Source organism: Microcaecilia unicolor, chromosome 13, assembly GCF_901765095.1.
Source record: "Microcaecilia unicolor chromosome 13, aMicUni1.1, whole genome shotgun sequence".
In the NCBI taxonomy this organism is placed as follows: domain Eukaryota; kingdom Metazoa; phylum Chordata; class Amphibia; order Gymnophiona; family Siphonopidae; genus Microcaecilia; species Microcaecilia unicolor.
The window spans coordinates 54,692,988-54,717,847 of NC_044043.1; the positions used below are offsets into that span (position 1 = coordinate 54,692,988).

At 43.4% G+C, this 24,860-nt stretch overlaps 1 protein-coding gene across 1 annotated transcript in view; it reads right to left on the bottom strand.

The window, feature by feature from the left end:
• Positions 1-618: 618 nt before the first annotated feature.
• Positions 619-24,860, bottom strand: part of PIGL (phosphatidylinositol glycan anchor biosynthesis class L) — a 107,048-nt gene continuing 82,806 nt past the window's right edge. Inside the window, exons 5-7 of the mRNA XM_030222210.1 lie at positions 16,293-16,324; positions 4,799-4,932; positions 619-887 (exon numbers count right to left, since the gene is read on the bottom strand). Of these exons, the coding sequence (XP_030078070.1) occupies positions 759-887; positions 4,799-4,932; positions 16,293-16,324 (295 nt within the window). The 3' untranslated portion in view covers positions 619-758. The remainder of the gene's footprint in view (positions 888-4,798; positions 4,933-16,292; positions 16,325-24,860) is intronic.

Genomic DNA, 24,860 nt, shown 5'->3' on the forward strand with positions numbered 1-24,860 from the left:
GTCCTGCCATAATGCTGCTACCTCCCTACCCCTCGTCTAGTGGCACTTACACTAGCCCTTTACTTCCCTGCTAACAGACACCAGAGTGAGGGTTTCAAATTAAAAGTTCTGGGACTGCTTGTTGTTGCTCCTTATACGCCTCCCTCCCCTGTATCTCTACAGCTTAACCATGGAGAACTGGACAGGATCTGTATCTTCCATGAGGAAAATGCCTATCAACCTTGCACACAGATTTATGTTGCAGTCATTTCATGCTATTTGCAAATATTCATTTTGGGTATTGCATCTGGTTAGTGATGCTTTTGCCAGCAAGGTGGAAGTGTGCATTCAGAATTAAATTGCCCTGTGGCTTTGGCAGATTTAATCCAGGCCTGGTTAGATGTATTCTGGCTTCCCTATCAGCACAGAGTGCTGCTAGTATATCCTGTTCTTGCAGGCTCTGCTAGTATCCCAGACACTACTTTGTGCCAGGAATGAGAAAAAGCTAATGCATATGCCAGAAGGACTCTTAGAAGAGTATATAAAGGTTCAGAGGCCAATAAAAGGACATGTCATTCAGCTTTGAAAGTTTATAAGATATGCAGTTTTCTTTTCATATGTACACCAGTGAGAACTGTATCACATTTTCATTATTTTTAATAAAAAATTATACCAAAATATACAGACTATAAAACCATATGCAGCATATGCACAGCAACAGAGTACAGGACCTTAGAGGAATGTTCCACACAAGGCAGAAAGCTTCTGCTTCTGGTTCACTAGAAGGATTTCCAGCTCTTTTCATCATGTGAAAGGAAGTTGAGTGAATTGATCCACATGTAACGAGAAAACAGCAGGTAGAGGTGACGAAACCAGAGGAGCTGGCTGCAGTGGCACTTCATGGCATTCTAACCAGAGAAAACATTAAAGCATCGTTAGTTTTTCACCAAGACTGATGCTTCCTGATTGTACTGAGAACCTTATCTTCTCATTGCTTCATGCCATACCCTTTATCCCACTTCCTTCTCCACCAATCCTCATGATGTGAAGTAGTGCGTTATAAAACTGGATTTCTTCAGTTGTCTCATCTTCTGACTGGCCCTTTTGTTAATCTGAGTGCATGGTATCCAAATGCAACAACACTCGCTACATTCTGATTGGTGGAAATAAGAAATACATTGCCTCAGTTTGAGCTACTATTAAAGTGGTGGACCTCCCATAAACAGGTGGTGGTGCTTAGTGCAAGAGTGGAGGAGCTGCAGACTAGAAAGAAGCAGGAGGAGGAAATGCTGAAACAGAATGGGGACATGGCAGCGATTGTGGAGGCCTTTATGGACAAAACAGAGGACCTTGAAAATAGGTCTAGGTGGTGTAATATGGAAGAGTGTGAGGAGTGCCCAAGAATGAGACCTACCAGGATTATCTGATGACACTGGCAGATTTTCAAAGCAGTATTAGCCCAAGTTGAACAGGCAGCTGCAGACAAAGCTCATCAGTGCTTGGGGCACAGACAGGATAAGGGACCCAAGAGACATAGGAACCTGCATGCATTATTTTTTGAAGGCGGCGGCTGTGATGAAGAAAGCAAGGTAATTGGGACAGCTTAGTTGGAAGGGTAACTAAGGAGTGGAGGAGTGGCCTAGTGGTTAGGGTGGTGGACTTTGGTCCTGGGGAACTGAGTTCAATTCCCACTTCAGGCACAGACAGCTCCTTGTGACTCTGGGCAAGTCACTTAACTCTCCATTGCCCCATGTAAGCCGTATTGAGCCTGTCATGAGTGGGAAAGCGCAGGGTACAAATGTAACAAAAAAACAAAAAAAAAACAAAACTATACTGAGCTATACCATGACCCATCTCCACACTAGAAGAGAAGAGGGATAAAGGATATTACTGAGTTTTTAAAAAGAAAGAATTGAAAATACAAGTGGTTGTACCCATTTGGGATCATGTTTACCATTAATAGAAATACCAGGAGGGTTAACAGTGGAAAGCTTTGGATGCTGCTGATTTAAAAAATGTGGCAAAGCTGACAGATGCTAAACGAGAAAGGAAGAGGAGTCTAGAATGGTCACATTGGAAGAAAGCCCACAATAAAAGGATGACTGACAGAGGGCAACCAAAACCAAATTTTTTTTTTTGTTTCCATCAAAACCAAATCTGTGGCTAAAATTCACCAAAACCGGCCTGGCCTCCAAATGGGAGCAGCAACTGCAGATCACTCCTACCCATATCAGCTTCAATCTCAAAATGGCTGCCGGGACCTCCAGTGGTAGGACTTGTGAGAGGTCCTGGTAGCCATTTTGTCAGTGAAGTCGGCATGGGCAGGAGCGACTATGGATCACTCTGCCTAGCCTCTAGACCACCAATGATACAGCTGGACTAGGTGTGTGTGTGTGTGGGGGGGGGGGGGGTGGTGGTGGTGATGAGAGCTGCATAGCACCAATTCAGTTTCAGCTAAAGCAGCTATTCTTTGGGCAATGTTCACCTCCAATTAAAATGCTACAAGAGGCAGACGGTTGGCATGGTCGGGGAGGAGAGTGTGTGGGTACATGGAAGATGGGAGGAAAAGGGATGAGAAGGTAGTGCTAGGGCGAGGAGGAGGGTTAGAATGAAAAGAAGGGTTGGTGTTATTGGGTTCTTGAAAGATAAGGGACTAAACAATCCCAGTAAGAAGAGATCACTGTTAAAAGATTTGGACAGACCACAGTGGGCAGTAGCTATCCTGCTGACAAGGGATGAGGGAATGTTGCAAAGTAAGACCTACAAGTGAGGTGTACTGTAATTCTAAAGGGGCAGGGTCTAAGGTAGCAGGGGTGGCCATTTTGTTAAGCAGGAGCTTTGGGTTCCTGATAGAAGAGTTATATAAAGATAAAGAGGGGGATGTGTGGTGGTGTAAGGGGTCTGCTGGGAGAAAGAAAGTAGTATTTGTCAACATGTACATACCCAATCAAAATCAAGCTGATTCCTTTAGACAATAGGTGCAAGTTACTGAATGGTAGTGACTTCAATATGCTGCTAGAAGCCAGCCTGGATGATTCTTGGGGGGTGGGGCTGATGTACAAACCAGGAATCAGAAGACAAAGTGAGAAATACAATTTTCTCAGATCATACTCCAATGAAGGTAGAAATGCAAGAGTCTAGAGGGCAGCGGAGGATGGCATTCTGGATGTTGAATGAGTGGGATAAACAGGTCATGGAAGATATGAGGAAGAATCTAGTAGAGTATTTGGAATTAAATAAGAATGGGGATGTGGGCTTAGATATTCTTTGGGATGCAATAAAAGTGGTAACAAAAAGATGCTTTATTGGGTGGGGGCTTTAGAATGTTATGAAAAACTAATGTAATTAGAGAAGAGCACAAAGGGGACAATATTCAAAGTGATTTAACCTAACAGAAGAGCCTTCTGCCCAGTTCAATTGCCTGTGTGGGACTATCCGTCGACATTCAGCAGCATTATCAATACTAACTGCACTATCCGAATCCAGACAATGGAGGGGTGTTCTGAGGTCAGAGTCTGGGCAATGCTGGCATTTATCTGGATACCAGTGATATTAACTGCTGGTGTCCACATAGCTAAGCAGTCCTCTTTATCAGGTAATTTATCTGGGCATCAGCATTGGGCATCAGCTCTCTACAGCTGGTGCTCAGATAACCTCCAGGTGGTAGCCTGAAAAGCTGTCTGGCACCCCTCCCTGCTGATCCCCCCCCCCCCCCCCCCCAACAATGGCCAAACTCCTCCAATTCCGGTACCCTGAAACTGCAGCTAGAGATTATGGCAGCCATTTTGAGCTGCAAGGGACAGGCCGGGGGGGGGGGGGGGGGGTAGGGGGAGGACTGCACAGACACTCTTACGTGAGTCCAAGCTAAATGATACGCATAAGTGTCTCACGCGGGGCCCTGACTGAATTAACAGCTGGGGCCTGCATAAAAGCTGGCAGACTAACAAAGTCTGCTCAGGCCTAGATATTCAATGCTGGTGTTCAGACATGGCCTGGCACTGAATAATCAGGAAGTTAATTTTCAGTTGATACACTTGAGACAAGGACTGTATGAGTTTGGGAAGAAAGCTGGTAGGCTGTTGGCTAGGAGGATCTGGGAGAGGGCACTGACCACAAATGTGAAGAAGATAAAAAGGAGGAGAATCGGCTATACTGATGAGGAACTCAGGGCTCTTTTTGTGACCCAAGTGGAGAAGTTTTGGAGATCTATGACTGGGGGGGGGGGGGGGGGGGGGAGAAGGGGAGAATCACAAAAAGTAATGCTCAGAAATATGTTGGAGTGGGAACAACATTTAGGACAGGAGCTCCCTGAGGGAGTGTGGAGGATATTTGAGGAAGTGGATAATTGTGCAGTAAATACTGTGATAAATTCTTATAAAATATATAGATGGTATATGCTCCCTGAAGGCTTAAAACAATTTATCTAGACTTTGGATAACCGTCAAAAGACAGGGTGCATGGATGGTCATGTCCAAAAATGAGGGAATATTAGAAAGTGGAGGTACCAGAAAATAGGATAGCGGAAGAGACTGAAGGTGGTCAATGAAAGGGGGGATAATTGCTACACAATGTACAGTAGCAGAGCACACAGCACCGAACCATAGTAACCATGCTGTCACTCATTCACACACATTGTTTGTGTGTCCAGTTAAATCTATTAAAAAAAAAATTAAACAAATTTATATAAATATGTAAATCCCCCCAAACAATGGAGGGAGGACTCCTGGACCTACTTATATTGCATTTTTTTATTTTTAGTGACCTGATATTGAAATAAGTTTGATACCCTTGATTTAAGCCCTTTAACACATGCTCATACCTTGGCCTGTCTGTATTCCTCAAGAGACAGCACAAAGACTACATCATGGGACTGGAACCAGCTGAATGGCAAATCCAGGAGGGATATATACTTCCGAAAGATATTCACTGACTTTAGTGTAAGAACTGAGCAACCTTCAGACAAAAAGAACACATATCCAGTCATACAGCACCACAGATCAATGAAGACTTTACATTAAAAAAAATATATAAACGTTTAAGAGGGTCCCAGGCCATGAAATAGCATGAAGACCAAATCCCATGAAAGTCCCTCTTGGGAATGGGAACAATGCATTGCTGCATTTTGATAGGCAGTAGGACAGTGCTTCCCAAACTGCTTTTTTTTTTTTTTTTTACAATGTGACCTCATTTTAACAGTTGAAAATTCACATGATCCCAAACTTTAAATGTGGAATACGCAGCATATTCACTGCGCTTCTTAAATATTCATAAACATACACATATGCAGATCTATACTTTTGACAGCATTAGTGAATGTACTCAGTAGGATAGAGATACATAAGCTTGCAAGATGTAGCAGCTCCTTAGCTCCTCTGCAGCACAACCATTCTTTTGAGTGGATGCACTCTGCTTCTGCCTATTCTCATCCATTTCCCCTCCCTTGTCCTCTCACAGTCTCTTCTCATCCTTGCTTCAAGGTTCACCCCCCCCCCCCCCTTCTGCCCCACAGCTCTAGACTCACACACTCATCTCCTTCCCTCACCCCCCAGGCTCACCTCTCCTCGGCCATTTTCCTTTTTCAATACTTAAGTAGTGTCTTTGTGGCTGATTTACGGTCCAGAGGAAGGCAACAAGAATGATATGGGGCTTGCACCAAAGGCCATATGAGAAGAGACTGGACGACCTGTTTAAAAAGGCATACCCTACTGATCCAACCTAAATGCCTGATTGCTGCAACACAACATAACACAACTCTCCTCCAATATGATTCCCTAATGTGGCTGTGCCACATGAACTTTACCGACCACATCAGTTTGTATTTGTTCACACCGGTGACGGCAAATGCCTGTCCGGTACTATGTAAGCCACATTGAGCCTACAAATAGGTGGGAAAATGTGGGATAAAAATGTAATAAATAAATAAATGTATACACTAGAGAATAGGAGGGACAGGGGAGATATGATACAGACATTTAAATACTTGAAAGGTATTAATATAGAAACAAATATTTTCCAGAGAAGGGAAAATGGTAAAACTAGAGTATATGAATTGAGGTTGTCGGATGGTAGACTTAGGATTAATATCAGAAATTTGTTTTTCACAGAGAGGGTGGTGGATGTCTGGAATTACCTCCCGAGGGAAGTAGTAGAAAAAAAAAAGAAACTGTGGTGGAATTCAAAAAGGTGTGGGATGAACACAGAGGATCTCTAATTAGAAAATTAAATTTGGATAAGCTGGAGTGGGCTTTGACAGCAACTCCAGTAGTTGGAACATAAGGACAGAGCCAGGCGGACTTCTACGGTCTATGTCCCAGAAATACCAAAGAAAGGCCATGATCATCAACATTCTAATTCAGCTTTAAGCACAGACAGCATTGCAGGCAGGAACAAAGCAGAAGAAAGAGGAGCAGAGGTACTACATCACCCAGCTCTCTTAGAGTGGGAGCACAAAGCAGTCTCAGTCCTGCTCACTCCTGAGGCATTTACCAGGGCCCAGTTGCACCGCTTAATCAGTTTCTTCATTTTGTTTGTGGAAAACAAATGCTGGCCAGAAGTGATATATGTTTGAAGTAAGAAGAAACAATATTGGCTTTTAGCCTGCCAAGGAGTGTCCTTGCATTGTTATTTCACCTGGATGACGTGCCGTTGAGTAGTTTAGGGCCAGAAATGGGTGACTGGTGTTTATCTGGTCCAACTTTCAAGCTGTTAGCAGCAGGCACAGACTAGTAGAAGGTCAAGGAGAGTAACTAGTGCCCTGTTCTGCATGCTCTATACACTTTGTTGTGCGTTTACTGCCCACGTGATGGTGTTATTTTTTTTCTCTGGTGCACATGTACTCCTGACACCACATCAGAATTTTGTGACCTCATTTGGGGTCAAGATGAACAGTTTGGGAAGCTCTACAGTGGGATGTTACAAGGTTATTTGGGTTAAAGAGCTTGCAAAAGACAGACAGTGCTAAGATGGGCATGTTCACTAGATGGCGCTCTGTAATAATTCAATTGCATTAAAGCATCATTTACTACTACTACTTAACATTTCTAGAGCGCTACTAGGGTTATGCAGCACTGTACAGTTTAACAAAAAGGACAGTCCCTGCTCAAAGGAGCTTACAATCTAACTACTGACTTGTTTTAGGTGTCTGTAAGACTATTAGACTGAAAATAATAAAGCAATTTGCCTGAAGAAAGCACACTTGGATCCCTGACATTTTGAAATTTCAAGCTGCTCTGTCTCTCATAAAGGCCTCTAACTCACTGGTGATTTTAATAGCAATAATTTTACCATTCGTTCAGTAGTTCTTCCTAACTGGTGCAATAAAATCCTTAATCTAATAAAGACATAACTGTTCCTTAAAGGACAGGGAAATAAAATGTGATGACAACATAAACAATTACTTGGAAAAGGTGGATGGTTTTAGCTTCTAATTCCAAGGCATGGTGTACCCCTCCCCCAACAAAAAAAGTCACCTGACATGTAATATCTCTTTAAGGGATCTCAATCTATTTAGTCAGCAAGGTTTGGTTTTTTTTTAAGTCTTCTGTTCAGGGGTTTATTGATCTACCTCTCCTCCTTTAAGATTTGCTTTTACCATAGGCCAGTTTCCCAGACTGTGGGTTGTAAAACCCACATTTGGGGGTCACAACCTAGGTGGGCCCTTCATGGGACGTCATTGGTCCTCACTACCAGGGGGTTTTGAGCTTTCTGTGACCAGAGAAGGATTGATATAAACTGCCATAGTTATCAGAAGGATTACTGGGGCTCTGGCACTACCAATATTTTGCCCAACACAGCACCAATAATTAGAAAGTTTAGAGGTAGGGCTGGAGATTGTTTTACACCTCCAACCACTGATACTGACTTTTTCAATACATTTCTAGATATTTTATTACGGATTGGCAGTATCATTTGACATCTGACAAGTCTCCTCCCTAAGCCATGTGCATAAGGGCAAAAATGTTTGCTTTGTGTTCACTTTGTTTGATCATTCTTACTGACTTGGATTTTTGTTTTTGTTTCACATATTTGTTTTAATATATGTTAGATCATCTTTTTAAGGTGCACTAATTGATCTAACACAACAAAGACCAGGTGGCACTCAATGAAATTACATGGAAATACTTTTAAAACAAATAGGAGGAAATATTTTTTCACTCAAAGAACAGCTAAGTTGTGGAACTCGCTGCCGGAGGGTGTGGTAACAGCAGTTAGCATATCTGGGTTTAAAAAAGGTCTGGAAACGTTCCTGGAGGAAAGGTCCGTCATCTGTTATTGGGAAAGATATGGGGAAGCCACTACTGATCCTGGGATTGGTAGCATGGAAAGTTGCTACTAATTGGGTTTATGCCAGGTACTTGTGACCTGGATTGGCCATTGTTGGAAGCAGGATACTGGGCTAGATGGACCACTGGTCTGATCCAGTATGGCTATTCTTATGTTCTTATGAACCTATCAATGTGGGCTACTGTTAAGATGTGTTATTTTACTGTTAACCCCACTTATTAGTAGCTAGGTCTCATTGCATAAAATGAGACCTGTCGTAAAACAGCACGAATTAAACATGTCTTAACGATTGGACCTGCCCAAAAGTTGTTTGGTTTTGGAAAAGTATACTGCGGCAAGTAACAGAACATATGATCCAAAGTTGCTTTTTGGACACGCAAGGCTAAGCAAGCCAATGCCGAAGGGATTCACAGACTGTAAAAAGAGCTACAGTAGTTGCAAAAAAAGCAATCCTGCAGGAGTGGTTGGGGAACAGACCACCATCACTGCAATACTGGCGAACTCAAATGCTTATACTTTTACCTACAGAGCATCTGGCAATGCGGAACCAGCCACAGATAAGACAACAACAATTCGAATGCAGCTGGACGCCCTTTTGGGAAACCTTGACCCCAATGGTCCAGAGCCAGATGTTGAACTTATAATCCCCGCTGCTGCTGCTCCTGTAACCTCTGCTTGTTATTGGACATAGAAGGGAAAAAGGGGGGGCTTTGTGGAGGGAAGAGGGGTAGGAACGGGGAGGGGAGGGGAGGGGGAGTAGTTTAGGGGGGGAACTACTAATATTAATAAAAATACAAAATGTGAAGATATGCCAACTGCTGTTATGGAACTTACTTGTGTAATGTGAAATGTTACAGCTGATTATGTCAACTTAATAAAAATGATTGAAACATCTTAACGGTAGCTGACATTAACTCTGCCCCTTAATTCAAACAATTAACACATAAGTACATAAGTGTTGCCATACTGGGACAGAGTGAAGGTCCATCAAGCCCAGTATTCTGTTTCCAACAGTGGCTAATCCAGGTCACAAGTACCTGGCAAGATCCCAAAACAGTACAATACATTTTATGCTGCTTATCCCAGAAATAAGCAGTGTATTTTCCCATGTCCATTTTAATAATGGCTTATGGACTTTTCTTTTAGGAAGCTATCCAAACCCTTTTTAAACCCCACTAAGCTAACTGCTTTTACCACATTCTTTGGTGACGAATTCCAGAGCCCAATCACACGCTGAGTGAAGAAATATTTTCTCAGATTCATTTTAAATTTACTACTTTATAACTTCATTGTGTGCCCCCTAGTCCTAGTATTTCTGGAAAGAGTAAACAAGCGATTCACATCTACCCATTCCACTCATTTTATATACCTCTATCATATCTCCCCTCAGTTGTCTTTTCTCCAAGCTGAAGAGCCCTAGCTGTTTCAGCCTTTCCTCATAGGGAAGTCGTTCCATCCCCTTTATCATTTTCGTAGCCCTTCTTTGTACCTTTTCTAATTCCACTATATCTTTTTTGAGATGTGGTGACCAGAATTGCACACAGTATTCAAGGTGCGGTTGCACCATGGATTGATACAAAGGCATTATAACATCCTCGTTTTTATTTTCCATTCCTTTCCTAATAATACCTAACGTTCTATTTGCTTTCTTAGCCGTCGCTGCACACTGAGCAGAGGGTTTCAATGTACTGTCAATGATCACACCTAGATCTCTTTCCTGGTCGGTGACTCCTAATGTGAAACCTTGCATCACATAACTATAGTTCAGGTTCCTCTTTCCCACATGCATCTGCCTTTTGAATGCCCAGTCTCAAAAGGTGATCTTGCAATTTTTCACAATCCTCCCACGATTTAACAACTTTGAATAACTTTGTGTTGTCAACAAATTTAATTACCTCACTAGTTATTCCCATATCTAGATCATTTACAAATATTTTTAAAAAGGAGAGGTCCCAGCACAGACCCCTGGGGTAACCCACTATCTACCCTTCTCCATTAAGAATACTGACCATTTAAACCTACTCTCTTTCTATTTGTTAACCAGTTTTTAATCCACAATAGAACTCTACCTCCTATCCCATGACTCTCCAATTTCCTTTGGAGTCTTTCATGAGGTACCTTGTCAAATGCCTTTTGAAAATCCAGACACACAATATCGACCGGCTCACTTTTATCCACGTTTGTTCATCCCTTCAAAGAAATGTAGTGGATTGGTGAGGCAAGATTTCCCTTCACTAAATCAATGTTGGCTTTGTCTCATTAATCCATGCTTTTGAATATGATCTGTAATTTTGTTCGTTATAATAGTCTCTCCCATTTTGCCCGGCACCAACATCAGGCTCAGCGGTCTGTAAGTTCCCTTTTCACCTCTGGAACCCTTTTAAAAATCGGCATTACATTGGCCACCCTCCAATATACCAGTACCATGCTTGATTTTAAAGATAAATTACTAACAATAGTTCTGAAAGTTCATTTTTCAATTCTATGAATACTCCGGGATGTATACCATCCGGGCCTGGTGATTTGATACTCTTCAATTTGTCAAATTGCCCCATTACATCTTTCAGGTTTACAGAGATTTGATTCAGTTTCTCTGACTCGTCAGCACTGAATATAATTTCTGGCACCGGTATCTCTTCCGCATCTTTCTCGGTGAAGACCGAAGCAAAGAATTCATTTAACCTCTCCGCTACGGCCTTGTCTTCCCTGAGTGCCCCTTTTACCCCTTGGTCATCTAGTGGTCCAACCGATTCTTGATTTAGCATGTAGTAAATTTAGGAAGCACGAATTAACCAAATGTGCACTATGGAATATACGCCCCTACTGCTCTCCTACATTTTATAACGTCATAATATGCCCCAAATTCCCTGCTGCTCAGTGGAAAAGAAGACTCAAAACAGTCTTATGCACCTGTTAACAATTATCAGGATATGTACAGTGCTGTACACACAAATGGGGGTAATTTTAAAAATCATTTGCACACTTAACAGCTTTATGCACAAAAGTGGCTGCTTTCAACATTACCCAGAAGTATGTGCAGTCAGCCTGTATGCCATAAATTTATTTCAATTGGGGTGATGCTGGGAATGGATTAGCGTTTATGTACATAGTTTACTACAGCCACATATTTTAAAAAGTGAGAAATTTGTGTGTGTGTGTGTATTTTCCATTTTGAAAAGGAAAAGCATGCACAACAATTTTCAAAGGGAAAATGTGTAACTTATAGGCATACCTGCCACACAAGTTAGACAACTTATTAAATTACCCTTGGGGCGGGAAGGTAATTTTATACAGGTTTTTCCACAAATAAAGCCTGCCATATATACAGAAAAGTACATATACACATAAATACATGTAGCAATAAAATGACCTACAAGCCTTTGGCCTAAGAATTCCCCTCCTCCCCCATAATCTGGTATCTAAGTCTCTGCACTACCATGCTCCATTTTGCAAACCTGGTAGATCACATTATAAATACTATCAAGGGCAAGAAAGCTGTACATCTACAGGGTCAGGAACAATGACAGCTGACAAGAGCACTTCCCCACAACTCTGGCATTTGTAGGCTACACCGGATGTGATGTAACCACAGACCTCTAGCACACTGTGCAATCCTGCCACTGAAGCCTTTTGGCCGGATTCCAGCACTTGTTGGCAGTGCATAACCCTTGGGTTGGCCAGGGAGGAAATGTTATCAGCAAATACAAAATTATAAAAGGTACAGATCAGCTTTAATAACTTAACAGGGTAGAGCTTTTCAGTCTGGAGAACACACACCTAAGAAGGGATATGATGGAGGTTTATGAAATCATGAGTAGTATGGAACAAGCTAATGGGGAACAGTTACTGATCCTTTCAACCAGGATTTATTTACCATATTTTTTTAATAAATGTGAATAAATAAATAGTACTACTTCTAGGGGACACTTCATGATACTAACTGGTAGCAGATTTAAAACAAATTTATGAAAGTGCACAAGTGTTGCCATACTGGGATAAAACGAAGGTCCATCAAGCCCAGCGTCCTGTTTCCAACAGTGGCCAATCCAGGTCACAAGTACCTGGCAAGATCACAAAACAGTACATTTTATGCTGCTTATCCCAGAAATAAGCAGTGGATTTTCTTCAACTCCATCTTAATAATGGCTTATAGACTTCTTTTAGGAAGCTATCCAAACCTTTTTTAAAACCCCGCTAAGCTAACTGCTTTTACTACATTCTCTGGCAATGAATTCCAGAGTTTCATTACACGATGAGTGAAGAAATATTTTCTCCAATTTGTTTAAAACTTACTACTTTGTAGCTCCATTGCATGAACCCTAATCCTAGTATTTTTGGAAAGAGTAAACAAGCGATTCACATCTACCTGTTCAACTTCACTCATTTTTATAGATCTCTATCATATCTCCCCTCAGTCGTCTTTTCTCCAAGCTGTAGAGCCCTAGGCAGGCTCCACTGCATGCAAATCTCTCTCATGAATATTCATTGTGGATATCCTGAAAACCTGACTGGCTGGGGAGCCTCCAGGGCCAGGTTTGGGAACCACTGCTGGACCACAATACATGAGGGAGGGGGTGAAAAAAGTGGAGTTTTACAATAGAAATAAATATTATACAATTATTATATTGACTTAATGCAAGTACCTCCCTAATCCTGTCTTACAGACTCATTAACTGGTAAAAAGGTGTAGCAGCTGGAGCAGACACTTTATTTAAATAAAGAAAAAAGTCTGCAACTGGTCTGGGATAAAGAGAAGATATTTAACCCCTAAATAATAGTAGATTAAATATTTACATGGGTACCAAAGGAAAAACTTAGCCCCTAAGGACAAAGTCTTTTGTCTCATACAAATAAACAATTTACGAAGCTCCTGCACAGTATGAGATACATCAGGGTATATCCATATTCTCTGACCCCAAAATAAAGTATTGGATTTCTTAAAGACGGATAAGCAGGATAGCTGTGTATTTGAACAGGATGATACAAAGAAAGTGTGTTCCTAACCTTCTTGGAGGCAGATGCATCAAGCAAACGTTAAAAAATCTAAATCGTTAAAGTCCCTAACAATTTAAAAAAAACGAAGAATGCACCAAAACAACAAGTCACACATGCTCAGATCGGTATTGAAAAGTACAATGTATCAAAGAATCACAATACACATCGGTAATCGGCCCCTAAAGCATGCGCAGAGCAGCCAATCGTTATGTTAGCTGCTCTGCGCATGCCACAAACAGCCAAAACACAAGCACATGGCTCCCAAATCAAAACAAAAATAAAAAAGGGTGGGGGGGGGGGGGGCAAAAGCGCTCGTGAGGAGCGTCCTGTATGGCCGTCCTTGCCCCCCCCCCGCCTGAGGTTGCCGTTTCCCCCCCCCCCCCCCCGCACGAAAAAACTCAAATTTTAGCAGCCCCAGCCCCGGGCCGGCCCTCCTCCCTTCCTGTGTCTTCTCCCACACTAGCTCCGCCTCCCACCATGCTCCGGTCCCGTGCCCCGTCCCCGCCGCCCCCCCTTTGGTCGTGGCTGCCGCTCCCCCCTCCAACGACCCCCCCCTTTGCCTTACCGGCCCGTGCAGCGCCTCTCACCTCTGCTGCACGGGCAAGAACAGCTGATCGGCGAGTCAGAAGGCCTTCTCAGACGTCCCTTCTTTCTTCCTGGGCCCGCCCTCCTCTGACGCCCCTGACGCGCGTTTTCACCCCCTAGTTATTTTTTTAAATACACTTCACTTTTAAACTTGTAGCTGACAGCCCTAACGAGAGGTACAGACCTCTCGTTAGATTTCCTGCCTTTTTCCTGCGTAAAGGCAATTGGAAAAGGTTAGTGCATCTTGTTTCTATGGGGTTTTTACACTAATTGCTCATCTCCATTCCGTTTTCGTTAGCTGCTAGCTTCCACGGTAAAAGCCCCTTGATGCATGCAACGGATCAAAATTTCCTCGTTGGAGGGTCATTAAAGGCTCATTAAGCTTTAGTGCATCTGCCTCTTGGTGTTTATATTCTAATATCTGCAGGCTTTATCCAACTCAAGAATGATCTCACTCTCCCATATTTATCAGGGAACCTGACAGGAGCGCTGGCACCTCATTAGGAGACCTTCTTACTAAATTTCAATCTAATGTGTCTGTGCAGGGCCTCCTGTACACATGTAGACAGACGTAGACATATGGCCATAGCATCAGACTGACCCAGATACACAAAAGTTAACGAGCCAACAACGTGGTTTTTACACTGGTTCTAGCTGGTTTAGTGTGCACGGAAAGTTCAGTAAGACAAGCACCAAAGGGTTCTGCAAGCTCTTGTCCTGTCACGGTATCAGTTAATGAAAATTGTATGCAAAGTTATTATAATGAGCTAATTACTATTCAAACGTGCATTCCGAGTGATACACAGCCATTTCCTGGTGATGCATAGAAAGGACCGCCTACCTTAATTATTAAATTTTTATGGGTAGTCAGGAGCTGCCGATACTGCTGTTTCCTTCCCATTACTGATGAAATAGCAGCTGTCGGTTGGTTGCAGAGAGCTGTGGCATCTCTAGAGCCCCCTGCTCACCAAGCATACACGCAGGCAGCCCTTCACTTCTTTGCCTCGCTCTCCCTTACTTCCCTCCCTGCCTGTACTGCTTCCGAGGGTCTGGCAGCAATAAAAAAAAAAATTTTTGAAAACAAACAAAAAATCTACACATTGCTTTCATATACATAGCTTGTATGTGTGTAGGAAAGAGTCTGTAGTATGCGCGTGGCGGAGATAAAAAAAGTTTGAAAACAAACAAAACTACATACTGCTTTCATACATGCAGCTAATGCGTGTATGAAAGACATCTGTAGCATGCGCAGAGTAGTCATGCTTAGCGACTGACTGTTCTACGCACGCTTGGGTGACCGATTGGCTTCCTCCCTTCCAAGCTGCTCGCTGTTTTTGCGAGCAGCTCATTTGCATGCCAATTCTTTTGAGCATCCCTTTCTATTACTCATTAATTATTACCGAGGTGGAAATAGCTATCGGTGTATTACTGGGTCTTTGATGTATCCGGTCCTCTGTGACCTGATGAAGTAATCCTAGTAAAATGCCAGTGCTGGAAATAGGTTGTATCTTTAAACTTTATTTGCCTTATAAAAGGATTACTTTTACCTGACATAAGCCACATTTTGGCCAACATCCAAGCTCGTGACTTAAAATATGAGCTGAGGACGGTTTTTTCTTGGTCTTCTGGCTGAGAATGAGAAGTTGTACAAATGGGGGGAGGAGGGAGAGATTACCACCTGACCCCGATGGGCACATGATGAAATTAAAACCACTGTCAGAGCTGTGTTGATTTTCAGATTATGTTCTTCTACTTACTCTCTCTGCCTTTCCTGCCTCTTCCATTTCTGTGTTCATTGCATAACAGACTAAGAACAGATGTTTATGACATCTGGCTACATGGACAAAGAAGTTGAGAGAAATAAGATTTGTTTTAAATGATGCTCTGACCCTAGGTGTACACAGTGTGTGAGGACTGCGCTACACCTACAAAAGAAACCGCCAGTACTTAACTATCTGCTGGCCATGTTCAGCGTTGCCAAATTTCTTGCACAATAAATGTGTGGACCTAAAATTTTTTTAGATATTTCTGTGCAACTGTCTTGAGTCCTCTGCCTGTTTTTGTAAAAAAACAAACCAAAAACATTGGCAATTGAACACTGCAACCTCTGGGGGTGCCCAAATGACTTACATATATACACATTCCCAATTGCAGAAGAACAGTCAAGTCTAGTGGTTCTCAACCCAGTCCTTGGGGCACACCTAGCCAGTCAGGTTTTCAGGATATCCACAAAGAATATGCATGAGAGAGATCTGCATACTAAAGAGGCAGTGCAAGCAAATCTCTCTCATGCATATTCATTGTAGAGATCCTGAAAACCTGACTGGCTGGGTGTGCTTCAATGACTCGACTGAGAACCACTGGCCTAGTACTTCTGTGCATTTCCAGGATATAGCTAGGCCACTTATCACAGCCTGTACCATTTTATTACAAATGATTTTAGCACATACCTTGTGGAAGTTTTGCTTCTGAGTGAAGATGCCTGTGGGACAAAAAGAAGCAGCGTGAAGGTCAGTAGACAGGAGCAGACTATCATTAACAATATGATCCTTGGAAAGAAGGTCCACTTTTGCAGAACGCAATCATCCTTTCCATCTATGCCTTTAGTGGTGATCTTCACCAGCTAGTTGCCTCTCTATAGCACAGCCTCCACAAAGCACGCTTCGTTAAGGACACGATCTCACCTCTTTGCTTGGGAAAAAAGTCCACAACCAGTGCCCTGCTAGAACTCGAGACAAGCCCAGAAATTCTGTAACAGATTTGTTCTAAGAGAGGCCAATGCAGAAAAACACACGGTACAGCCACATATCAATGGCTGAGCATGCAATTCTACTGCGAGATTAATGAGATGGTATTCTACAACGAAGCAGCAAGCTAATGATATGCAAATTCAACATGTGCAGCACTTGCATGCTAATCAGGGAAAGCCTGCTGAGCACATGTGCATAAGACTTCACTATGCGCACATCTGTGCATGAGCCAGAATGTTGTTCTGTACATATTAGCCTTGCAACAATTTCTTCACATAAAACTTTTACAAGGGTAATATTTATCCACATAAATACATTCCGGTTCACGCACTGTGCTGCCACTTTTGTTTGAGCATGCACATGGTATTGTTACCTCTCATTCTGTCTTAAAGTTACAAACACTTTTACTGGTTTCAGACAAAAAAAAATGTATTTAAATCCCCAAAACCTGGCATTACATTCTGTCAATCAAACCTTCTATGCTGCCTTGGATCTGGTGAAAATGTTCTCATGGTGTGTGTGTGCGGCGTTAAAAGTCCATTTCCTTCTGTGCATAATGGAGGAATATCTAATAATCTCATTAACATTTGTTTTAATATAGTGTGTGCCCTATGTGTACCATGCAAATTAATTGCCACAGTGAACCCCTTTTCCATCACATAGCCAGTGACAAGTGTGCAGAATGCTCATTAAGGTGGGATTTTATATAGGGCGCCTACAAAATTCATGCGGAAAACATTTCCACCTAAGCGTATTCTATAATTGGCACCTAGATTTGGGTGCAGTATATAGAGTATGCTTAGTTGATATCCCAGCGCCTAAAACTACATGCGTCCATTTAAACTAACGAAAACATGTCCTAAATCCCGAGTGCATAGATTTAGTGACAGAGGGCTATATTCTATATCTATCATGTAAATTTCAGAATTACCACGAAATTCCCATTTCCCCCACCCATAACCCCCCCCCCCGTTTTCTTTGCACGTACGTTATAGAATATGCTTTGCGAGTTGTGTGCATAAATTCTAATTATTGTCAATTAGTGCTCATTATTGCTTGTTAAGTGCTGTTATCAATGCTAGTTAGCTTGCTAAGCCAATTAAGTTACGCAAATTGTTATAGAATCTGTCTGGATTTTGGCGCAGATCTCTAGATGCGTAATATTAAATCCTGGGGTAAGTGCATACTTCTGCCCACAGTTGCTTTCTGCATCGGCCCCAGGAGCTCCATATAAACAAAAGCCAAACTACGTCATGCTCACATGCTGCCTTGAGACAACGTAGCTACAGTAACACAAAGCTAAATAAAAATTATCTTAATTTCAATGTATATTGCTTCAGGCATAATTAATCCCATTTGAGAACTCTAGAGTAACAGTACTAGTTTCAAATATTTTCGCTCAGTGGCAGTGTGACTATATTGCACCAAACAAAGGGTCCCTTTTACCAAGCTGAGGCAAAAGGGGGCCTGTGCTAGTGTCAGCCTGTGTTTTTCACACGCGCCGAGGCCCTTTTTTTACTGCAATGGGTAAAAGGGAAATCTCTCTTTCCGGCAGGAAATAGCTGTGCTGAAGGTAAAGCACTTGCTGCACATCCATTTCGGGGGAGCCTTTACCGCCACCCATTGAGGTGGCTGTAAGGGCTCCTGTGCTAACCCGGTGGTAACTGGGCAGCACACGGCACTGCCCGATTACTGCCGGGTACGCACCGGATATGATGGCGTGCTAGGGGTGGTAAGTACCACTGGATGCTGCGGTAACCCAGCGGTACTTCCTGTTTAGCGAGTGTTGGGCTTACTGACGCTTAGTAGAAGAAGTCCAAAATTATGGAAAAAAAATAAAAGAGTAGGGCATCTGAAGGCACTTCCAACACAAAACCAAGGCGGCATCAAATCTAAATAGGTAAATAGTTTATTGTGGTAAATAAAACTTTCTGAAACTCGACATGGAGTTGTGTTTCGGTGCTGCCGCCTGCATCAGGAGTCTAGAAAAACATGCGCGGTATTGCAAAGCGGAACTTAGACAACATAGTTGCGTATTCTTGGCATGTAGTGATTCCTACCAAGATTAATGTCAAAGACAGACATATTTTACAGCACACTCTTCAAATAGCAGTCTTTCATGACCAGTCAGACAATGTTTTGAGATTCCTGAGGCAGGCCAGATAGGCCGAAACACGGTTGTGTTGAGTCTCATTTGTGGGACAATAAACTTTGAGACACTTGGAAAGCATCATTTCTGCATTTATTTAAGTCACCGTCACTGTTTTCTTGTGTGTCCTTGGATTTGTGAGGGCTTTGATTCACATTTCTACCTGTCATAGTAGTGTTAGGCTGATAACTTAAGTCAGATCTAAGTAACTAATGCAGGAACAAGTCATACAGAGGTGTCCATATGCTGAGAGATTTGGAAAAGTACACAGCCTTAGGCCTTTCATTAACCCATCACCTTCCAACTTCGATTTCTTGCCCATTATTAATTCCACACTGCCTGCTGTCCCACCTGCACAGTTCATGCCACCTTTCTGACTAATGCAAAGGTAGGGGGATCCTGAAATGCCTTAGATGAGCTACTGGGAATCTCAGTTTAACACATCGCCATAGATAGGCAGAAAGAAAAGGGCGGGATTTTGCCGGAACAAAAAAAGCACACATTCTGAGTAACTGACCAAGCGAACTCTGGTCCTCAAAAGCTCATGTCTCAATAAATTGATTAGTCTATAAAGGTGCCAACTGCCTCTGTTCATTTTTGCTTAATAGAACCTAAACAAAACCCAACACTATAGTTGAGGAGACAGGACATCTGCCTAAGGGCAATACATATTTAAGGATACAGACTCCTTGGCACCATGCAGCCACTCTCAGTCTACCTCTTCTTTAAAGGTTAATATGAACTCTACTTGCAAGCCTCATTTCCTTTTGGGATCTATAAATTCTAGCAAAGTCCCTGAAACCAGTGTACTCAGCTGGAAAAATCCCTCCCACACATCAGGACAACTGGAAATTAGCCAAGTAGGATAGAGGTTACAATGGATAATGTTTCCGTGCCAAGAAGAAACTTTTATGGGCTCTGCTTGCTGTGGTTTCAATAAAGTAGAACCGTTTGGCATGAGATCATGGAAACAGAACACGCCATTAGACTATTTGCATGTGTATATCCACGTGTGTGTGCACTTATATATTATGCATATTGCATGTGTTTGTATTTTTTTCACTGGTATTATTGTTAGACTTTTGAACAGCCACAGAAACACACAGGATTGAGTGTACATGTATGTGTATTTGTACATGCATAATCATACGTATCCATTCATGTTTATTTCTCAGAAACAGCAGCGGTAAGTTTAACATTATTGGGCAAGACTGTCTTTCCAAGACTTCCTAAACCTGTCCTGGGGACCTCCACACCAGTCATGCCTTTTTTTTCCCAGCATATTCACAATGACTATGTATAAGATAGATTTGCATATGATAGGTATCCAATTCATGGAGATTTACTTCATGCATATTTGAGGTAGTTATTGTAAAAACCTGTGGGGGTCCCAGTACAAGTTTAGGAAGCCCTGGAGAGGCCCTCTTACTCAATAGAGTTAAACCCCCTATAACTAAACCATCTTAATTTTTGTCTCTAGGGAAAAGTGTCAGATTTGGGGCCAGAAAGGAATGATTTAGTTGTCAGGAATTTTCTACCCAAACCTCAGGACACATCCAGCGAGCTAGGCTTTTAGGATCTTCACAATTAAAATGCTTCAGGATCTCCATGCAGATCTCATTGTCAATATCCTGAAAACCACATGACCTGGGTGTGTCCTGAAGACTGGGGTTGATAATCACAGCTGTAAAAGCATAGTGCAATTTCTGTCTTCTGACTAACAGACAGATGATCAAAAGCCCCGCGCTGTTCCGAACAGCGCTATAAAAATAGCGCTGGAACAGCAAAGGGCGTTATTAGACCTATGATCAGAGATAATTGCATGCAAATTTAAGCATGCAATTCTCTCTGATCATTGGGGAGAATTGTGCCTGAGCATGCGCTCAGCACAATCCTCCTGCACTTGTTTGACAGGTCTGGGCTGTCAAAAGCCCCAAACCTGTCAAACACAGAGGCTGGAGGTCCATGGGACCACCAGACCCCAACTACCCCTGCCCCGAGCAAGGCAAAATGGGGGCTGGAGGTCCGGCGGACCTCTGGTCCCCCCAACGATCCCCCCCCCCCCCCAGGTTCAGGGAGGGCTGGAGATCCGGTGGGTCTCCAGCTCCCCCCCCCAACTCCCCTCAGCATTTCCAAAAAAGTCCTTGGTGGCCCCCCCAACCCCCCAGCATTGGCAAGGGTCCCCCCTTACGCAAAATGGCGGCGCCCAGCCCTGCCCAGTGTATCCTGGGATGCGCTGGGTGGGGCTTCACACCATATCCCTTATATGGTGTGAACCCCCGCCCAGCGCATCCCAGGATACACTGGGCAGCGCTGGGCGCCGCCACTTTGCGGCGGCGAAGGAACAAGAGGGAGGCAGGCTACCTCCCTCCTCCAACCCAAGGTAGGGGGGTAGGGAGGATTGACATTGGACCACCAGGGACCCTTGCCAATGCTGGGGGGTGGGGGCTGGAGACCCCCTGGAACTCTAGCCCACCCTGAACTAACCCCCCCCCCGTTACTGGGGGGGGGGGTCGCCCATCCACTGAGCCACCAGGGACTTTTTTTGGAAATGCTGAGGGGAGTTGGGGGGGGGGGGGGAGCTGGAGACCCACCGGATCTCCAGCCCTCCCTGAACCTGGGGGTGGGGGGGGGGGGGGGGGGGGGGGGGGAGATCGTCAGGGGACCGGAGGTCCACCGGACCTCCAGCCCCCTGTCGCTGGGGGGGGGGGGGGGTTTGCTAGCATGCAAATGCATGCTGGACAGGGCTCACCATTCCTCCCCAATGGTCTGCAAACCCTAACGCCAGCTCAGAGCTGGAGTAGGGTTTGCCGCAGCCAGCAACCCAATCTTTGGCGAGCTGGTTGCTGATCATTGGGGATGAATATGTTTAGCCCTGTTTTGCATGCATTTGCGTGCTAGTTGTGTTCAGAGCCCTCAAGCGCATTGTTTCACGCGCTCTGAGACTCTGATCATGAGGTGGTAGCAAACGCCGGCGCTAGTATGGCACTAACAGCCTCTAGCGCCGGCGTTTGCTTCTGATCATGCCCCTGTAAGAGAGAGGGTCAGAAGGATAGTTGTAATACACACATAGTTTGCTGGCTTGTCATACAATCTCTGGAATTAAGGACATCTATACACAGATTTTTCTTCATAAAATAACTATCATCTAAATGGCTCCACATCTTGAGAACCAGCAGATACCCCATTGTCTCTAACCATTGTTGGGAAGAAATTTTTTATCCCTTGAGTCTTGCTGGAAAACAGAACTCAAGACAAGGACTGCTTTTGGCTAACCCTTCCCTTCTGGATTCACAGACTCACAAATTTTAATAGCCTGTAATTTCCAGAGATGTGCTTCACATCAACAGAAATGTCCATTTTCTTGTCACCTTCTAACTGCCTCCAGTAGCTTGACCTGTAAATCTATGGACCTCCCAACCCAGCAAATATTCCTCCTTCACTGGCTATTCTCATGGCACACTTGACGTCCCCTCACCCTCAGTCATATTCACAGCACCTATAACTTCCCTACCCCTATCTTTGAGCCTGTGACGCCAATCACAGTATAATTCATTCCAATGGCTTAGTACATGTGTTTTCACTCCCCAACATCAGCCATGCCTTACAGCACTTCAGATCTCATGATTCCCTCCTATGGACATCATGAACTGCAAACTGGAAAATCACCTTTAGTCTTTGAGGTATACAGATCCTTTCTGCACCTCTCACAACCTAGAGACACTTGAAGCAGCTAGGAGACTCATGAACCTGGGAGTCACCATGAATGGCTTGGCAGATCACTCCCTAGAGCTGCTTTTCATGTAGCACATGGAAGTAGATGTTGCTATAACAACCAATATAGAGTGGTTAAATATAGCAGTTCCTAGCTTCCAGGCCCGTTGTACGGCTCTCTGAAGAGATAAGCCTTCTTACATCATGGAAAATATGATAGGGAAGAGTCACCAGTAATAGAGAAAATGGGAACAAGCAAAGAAAAAAAAGATGTTTATCGTCTGAGAAACCTCAGCAGATCTTCTATTGATTTCAAATATAGCCATAATCTGATGCACTGAAGCAAAACTAAATTAAATTGCACACAGCGTACCTTAAAAACCTCTTGAGATGTGCATGCTGCTTCCTTTTCTGCTATATGAAGGAAGTTTGCACTGCTGCAATCTGTGCTGTATTTGCCCTTTTCTCTTCCATGACGGGTAAGTGTGTACATAGGAACAGCCCAGTATCCCGGTTGCCAATCCAGGTCACAAGTACCTGGCAGAAACCCATATAGTAACAACATTCCATGCTACCAATCCCGGGCAAGCAGGGGCTTCCCCATGTCTGTCTCAATAGCAGACTACGGACTTTTCCTCCAGGAACTTGTTCAAACTTTTTTTAAACCAATACATGCTATCCACTGTTACCACATTCTCTGGCAACAAATTCCAGAGCATAACTATTCGTTCAATTAAAAAATATTTCCTCCTATTTGTTTTAAAAGTATTTCCATGTAACGTCATTGAGTGTTCCCTAGTCTTTTTAAAAGAATAAAAAAAATCACTTCTACTCATTCAACACCACTCAGGATTTTGTAGACCTCAATCATATCTCCCCTCAGCCATATCTTTTCCAAGCTGAAAGGCCCTAACCTCTTTAGCCTTTCCTCATATATATGTCTCTCTCTATGGGGGGGGGGGGGGGGAAGCTTACACTGTTGTTGCCTGTGCTATCCCTGTGGTGGGGTATAGTGTGATGAGACAGGGAAACTTGTACTGCTGCTGCCTGTGCTATACCTACTCTGTTCTCTTTTACAATGGGTTAATTAGCATGTAGGTCTATGTCTATACAGCGCTCTGTACGTCTAGTAGCGCTTTAGAAATTATAAGTCGTAGTAGTACTATATGAGAGAAAGGCAGGAGCTTACACTGCTGGGCCAGTGCTATTCCTGTGGTGGGGTACAGTGTGATGAGACAGGGAAGTCTGCATGGTTATTATGCCTGTGCTGTAACTGCCCTTTTCTCTTCTGTGACAGGGGGGAGAGGACAGAGCTTACACTACTGTAAGGTGGGTATCCTGTGTGATAAGACATAAGTAGATCCTGCAAATTATTGCATGAAACAGTCCTGCTGGCCTTACATCAAAATCAGTGTGTGAGAGGTCATGATGCTGGCGAAGTAGCCTTGCCTGCCTGCCTGCCTGCAATGGCAGCGCATGTGCAAATGCATTCTAGGCTCAGGAACTCGGGTCTGGCAGTGTGGTTATATTCTATTTCCTATGCAAGACTGCTTGAAAATGAGTGAGAAGTATGTCTTCCCACAAAGAAAGCTAACTTGTCAAGCCTGCCTTGATAAACAACACACCCTTGAAGCTAGGAGAGGAAGCTGTGTCATCTCAGGATGTAAACTCTACAACAAGAGCTGCCTACACTGTTTGTATAATTTCTAAACACTGTTTGTATAATTTCTAAACTGTGTGACATGGCATCATATGGTGAATACACCGAGTGCAAAGATAGGCCACCGCTGGCATTCTTCAGCATACATCTGTTCTCAGGGCTGTATAGGGAAACATTTCCAAGAATTAAAAAACATGGTTTTATCTATGCTATGAACATTACAGATCCTGTAATGACCCAGGCTGGTAGTAAATATTGTGCACAGCCAAGCAGAAGACCCTCTGTTCAGTTCCCAAGTTTAGTTTTCCACTGCCTGGGTCAAATGGAGTTGGGGTTGAGCACAGGCAATGCTCACAAACCCTGGGGCTGATGTAAAAAGATGTGTTTTATAAATGCAATAATCAATAAGCATGCAAATTACTGCTGTGTTAAAATCATGGCAGCGCATTACAAAAGGTTCCCCCCCACCATCAGTACATGAGTGCTGACTGGCTCACAAATATCTGATAGTCTAGTGCCCCCCCCCCCCCCACCACTTCCAGACCTAATTTCCCTTCCCTGACTTTCAAATAAATCCGTGGTGTCTAGAAGCCTCCTCTAATCCCCTGACCCCTTCCCTCTCTCAAATTAAAATAATTCCATTCTCTAGTGGCACATTTGCCCCTGCCTCTGTGCTGCCATCTTGGAAAATGGTGGCACTTGTCCCCATGTGATGTATCCTGAGATGCACTGAGCGGGATCAGTC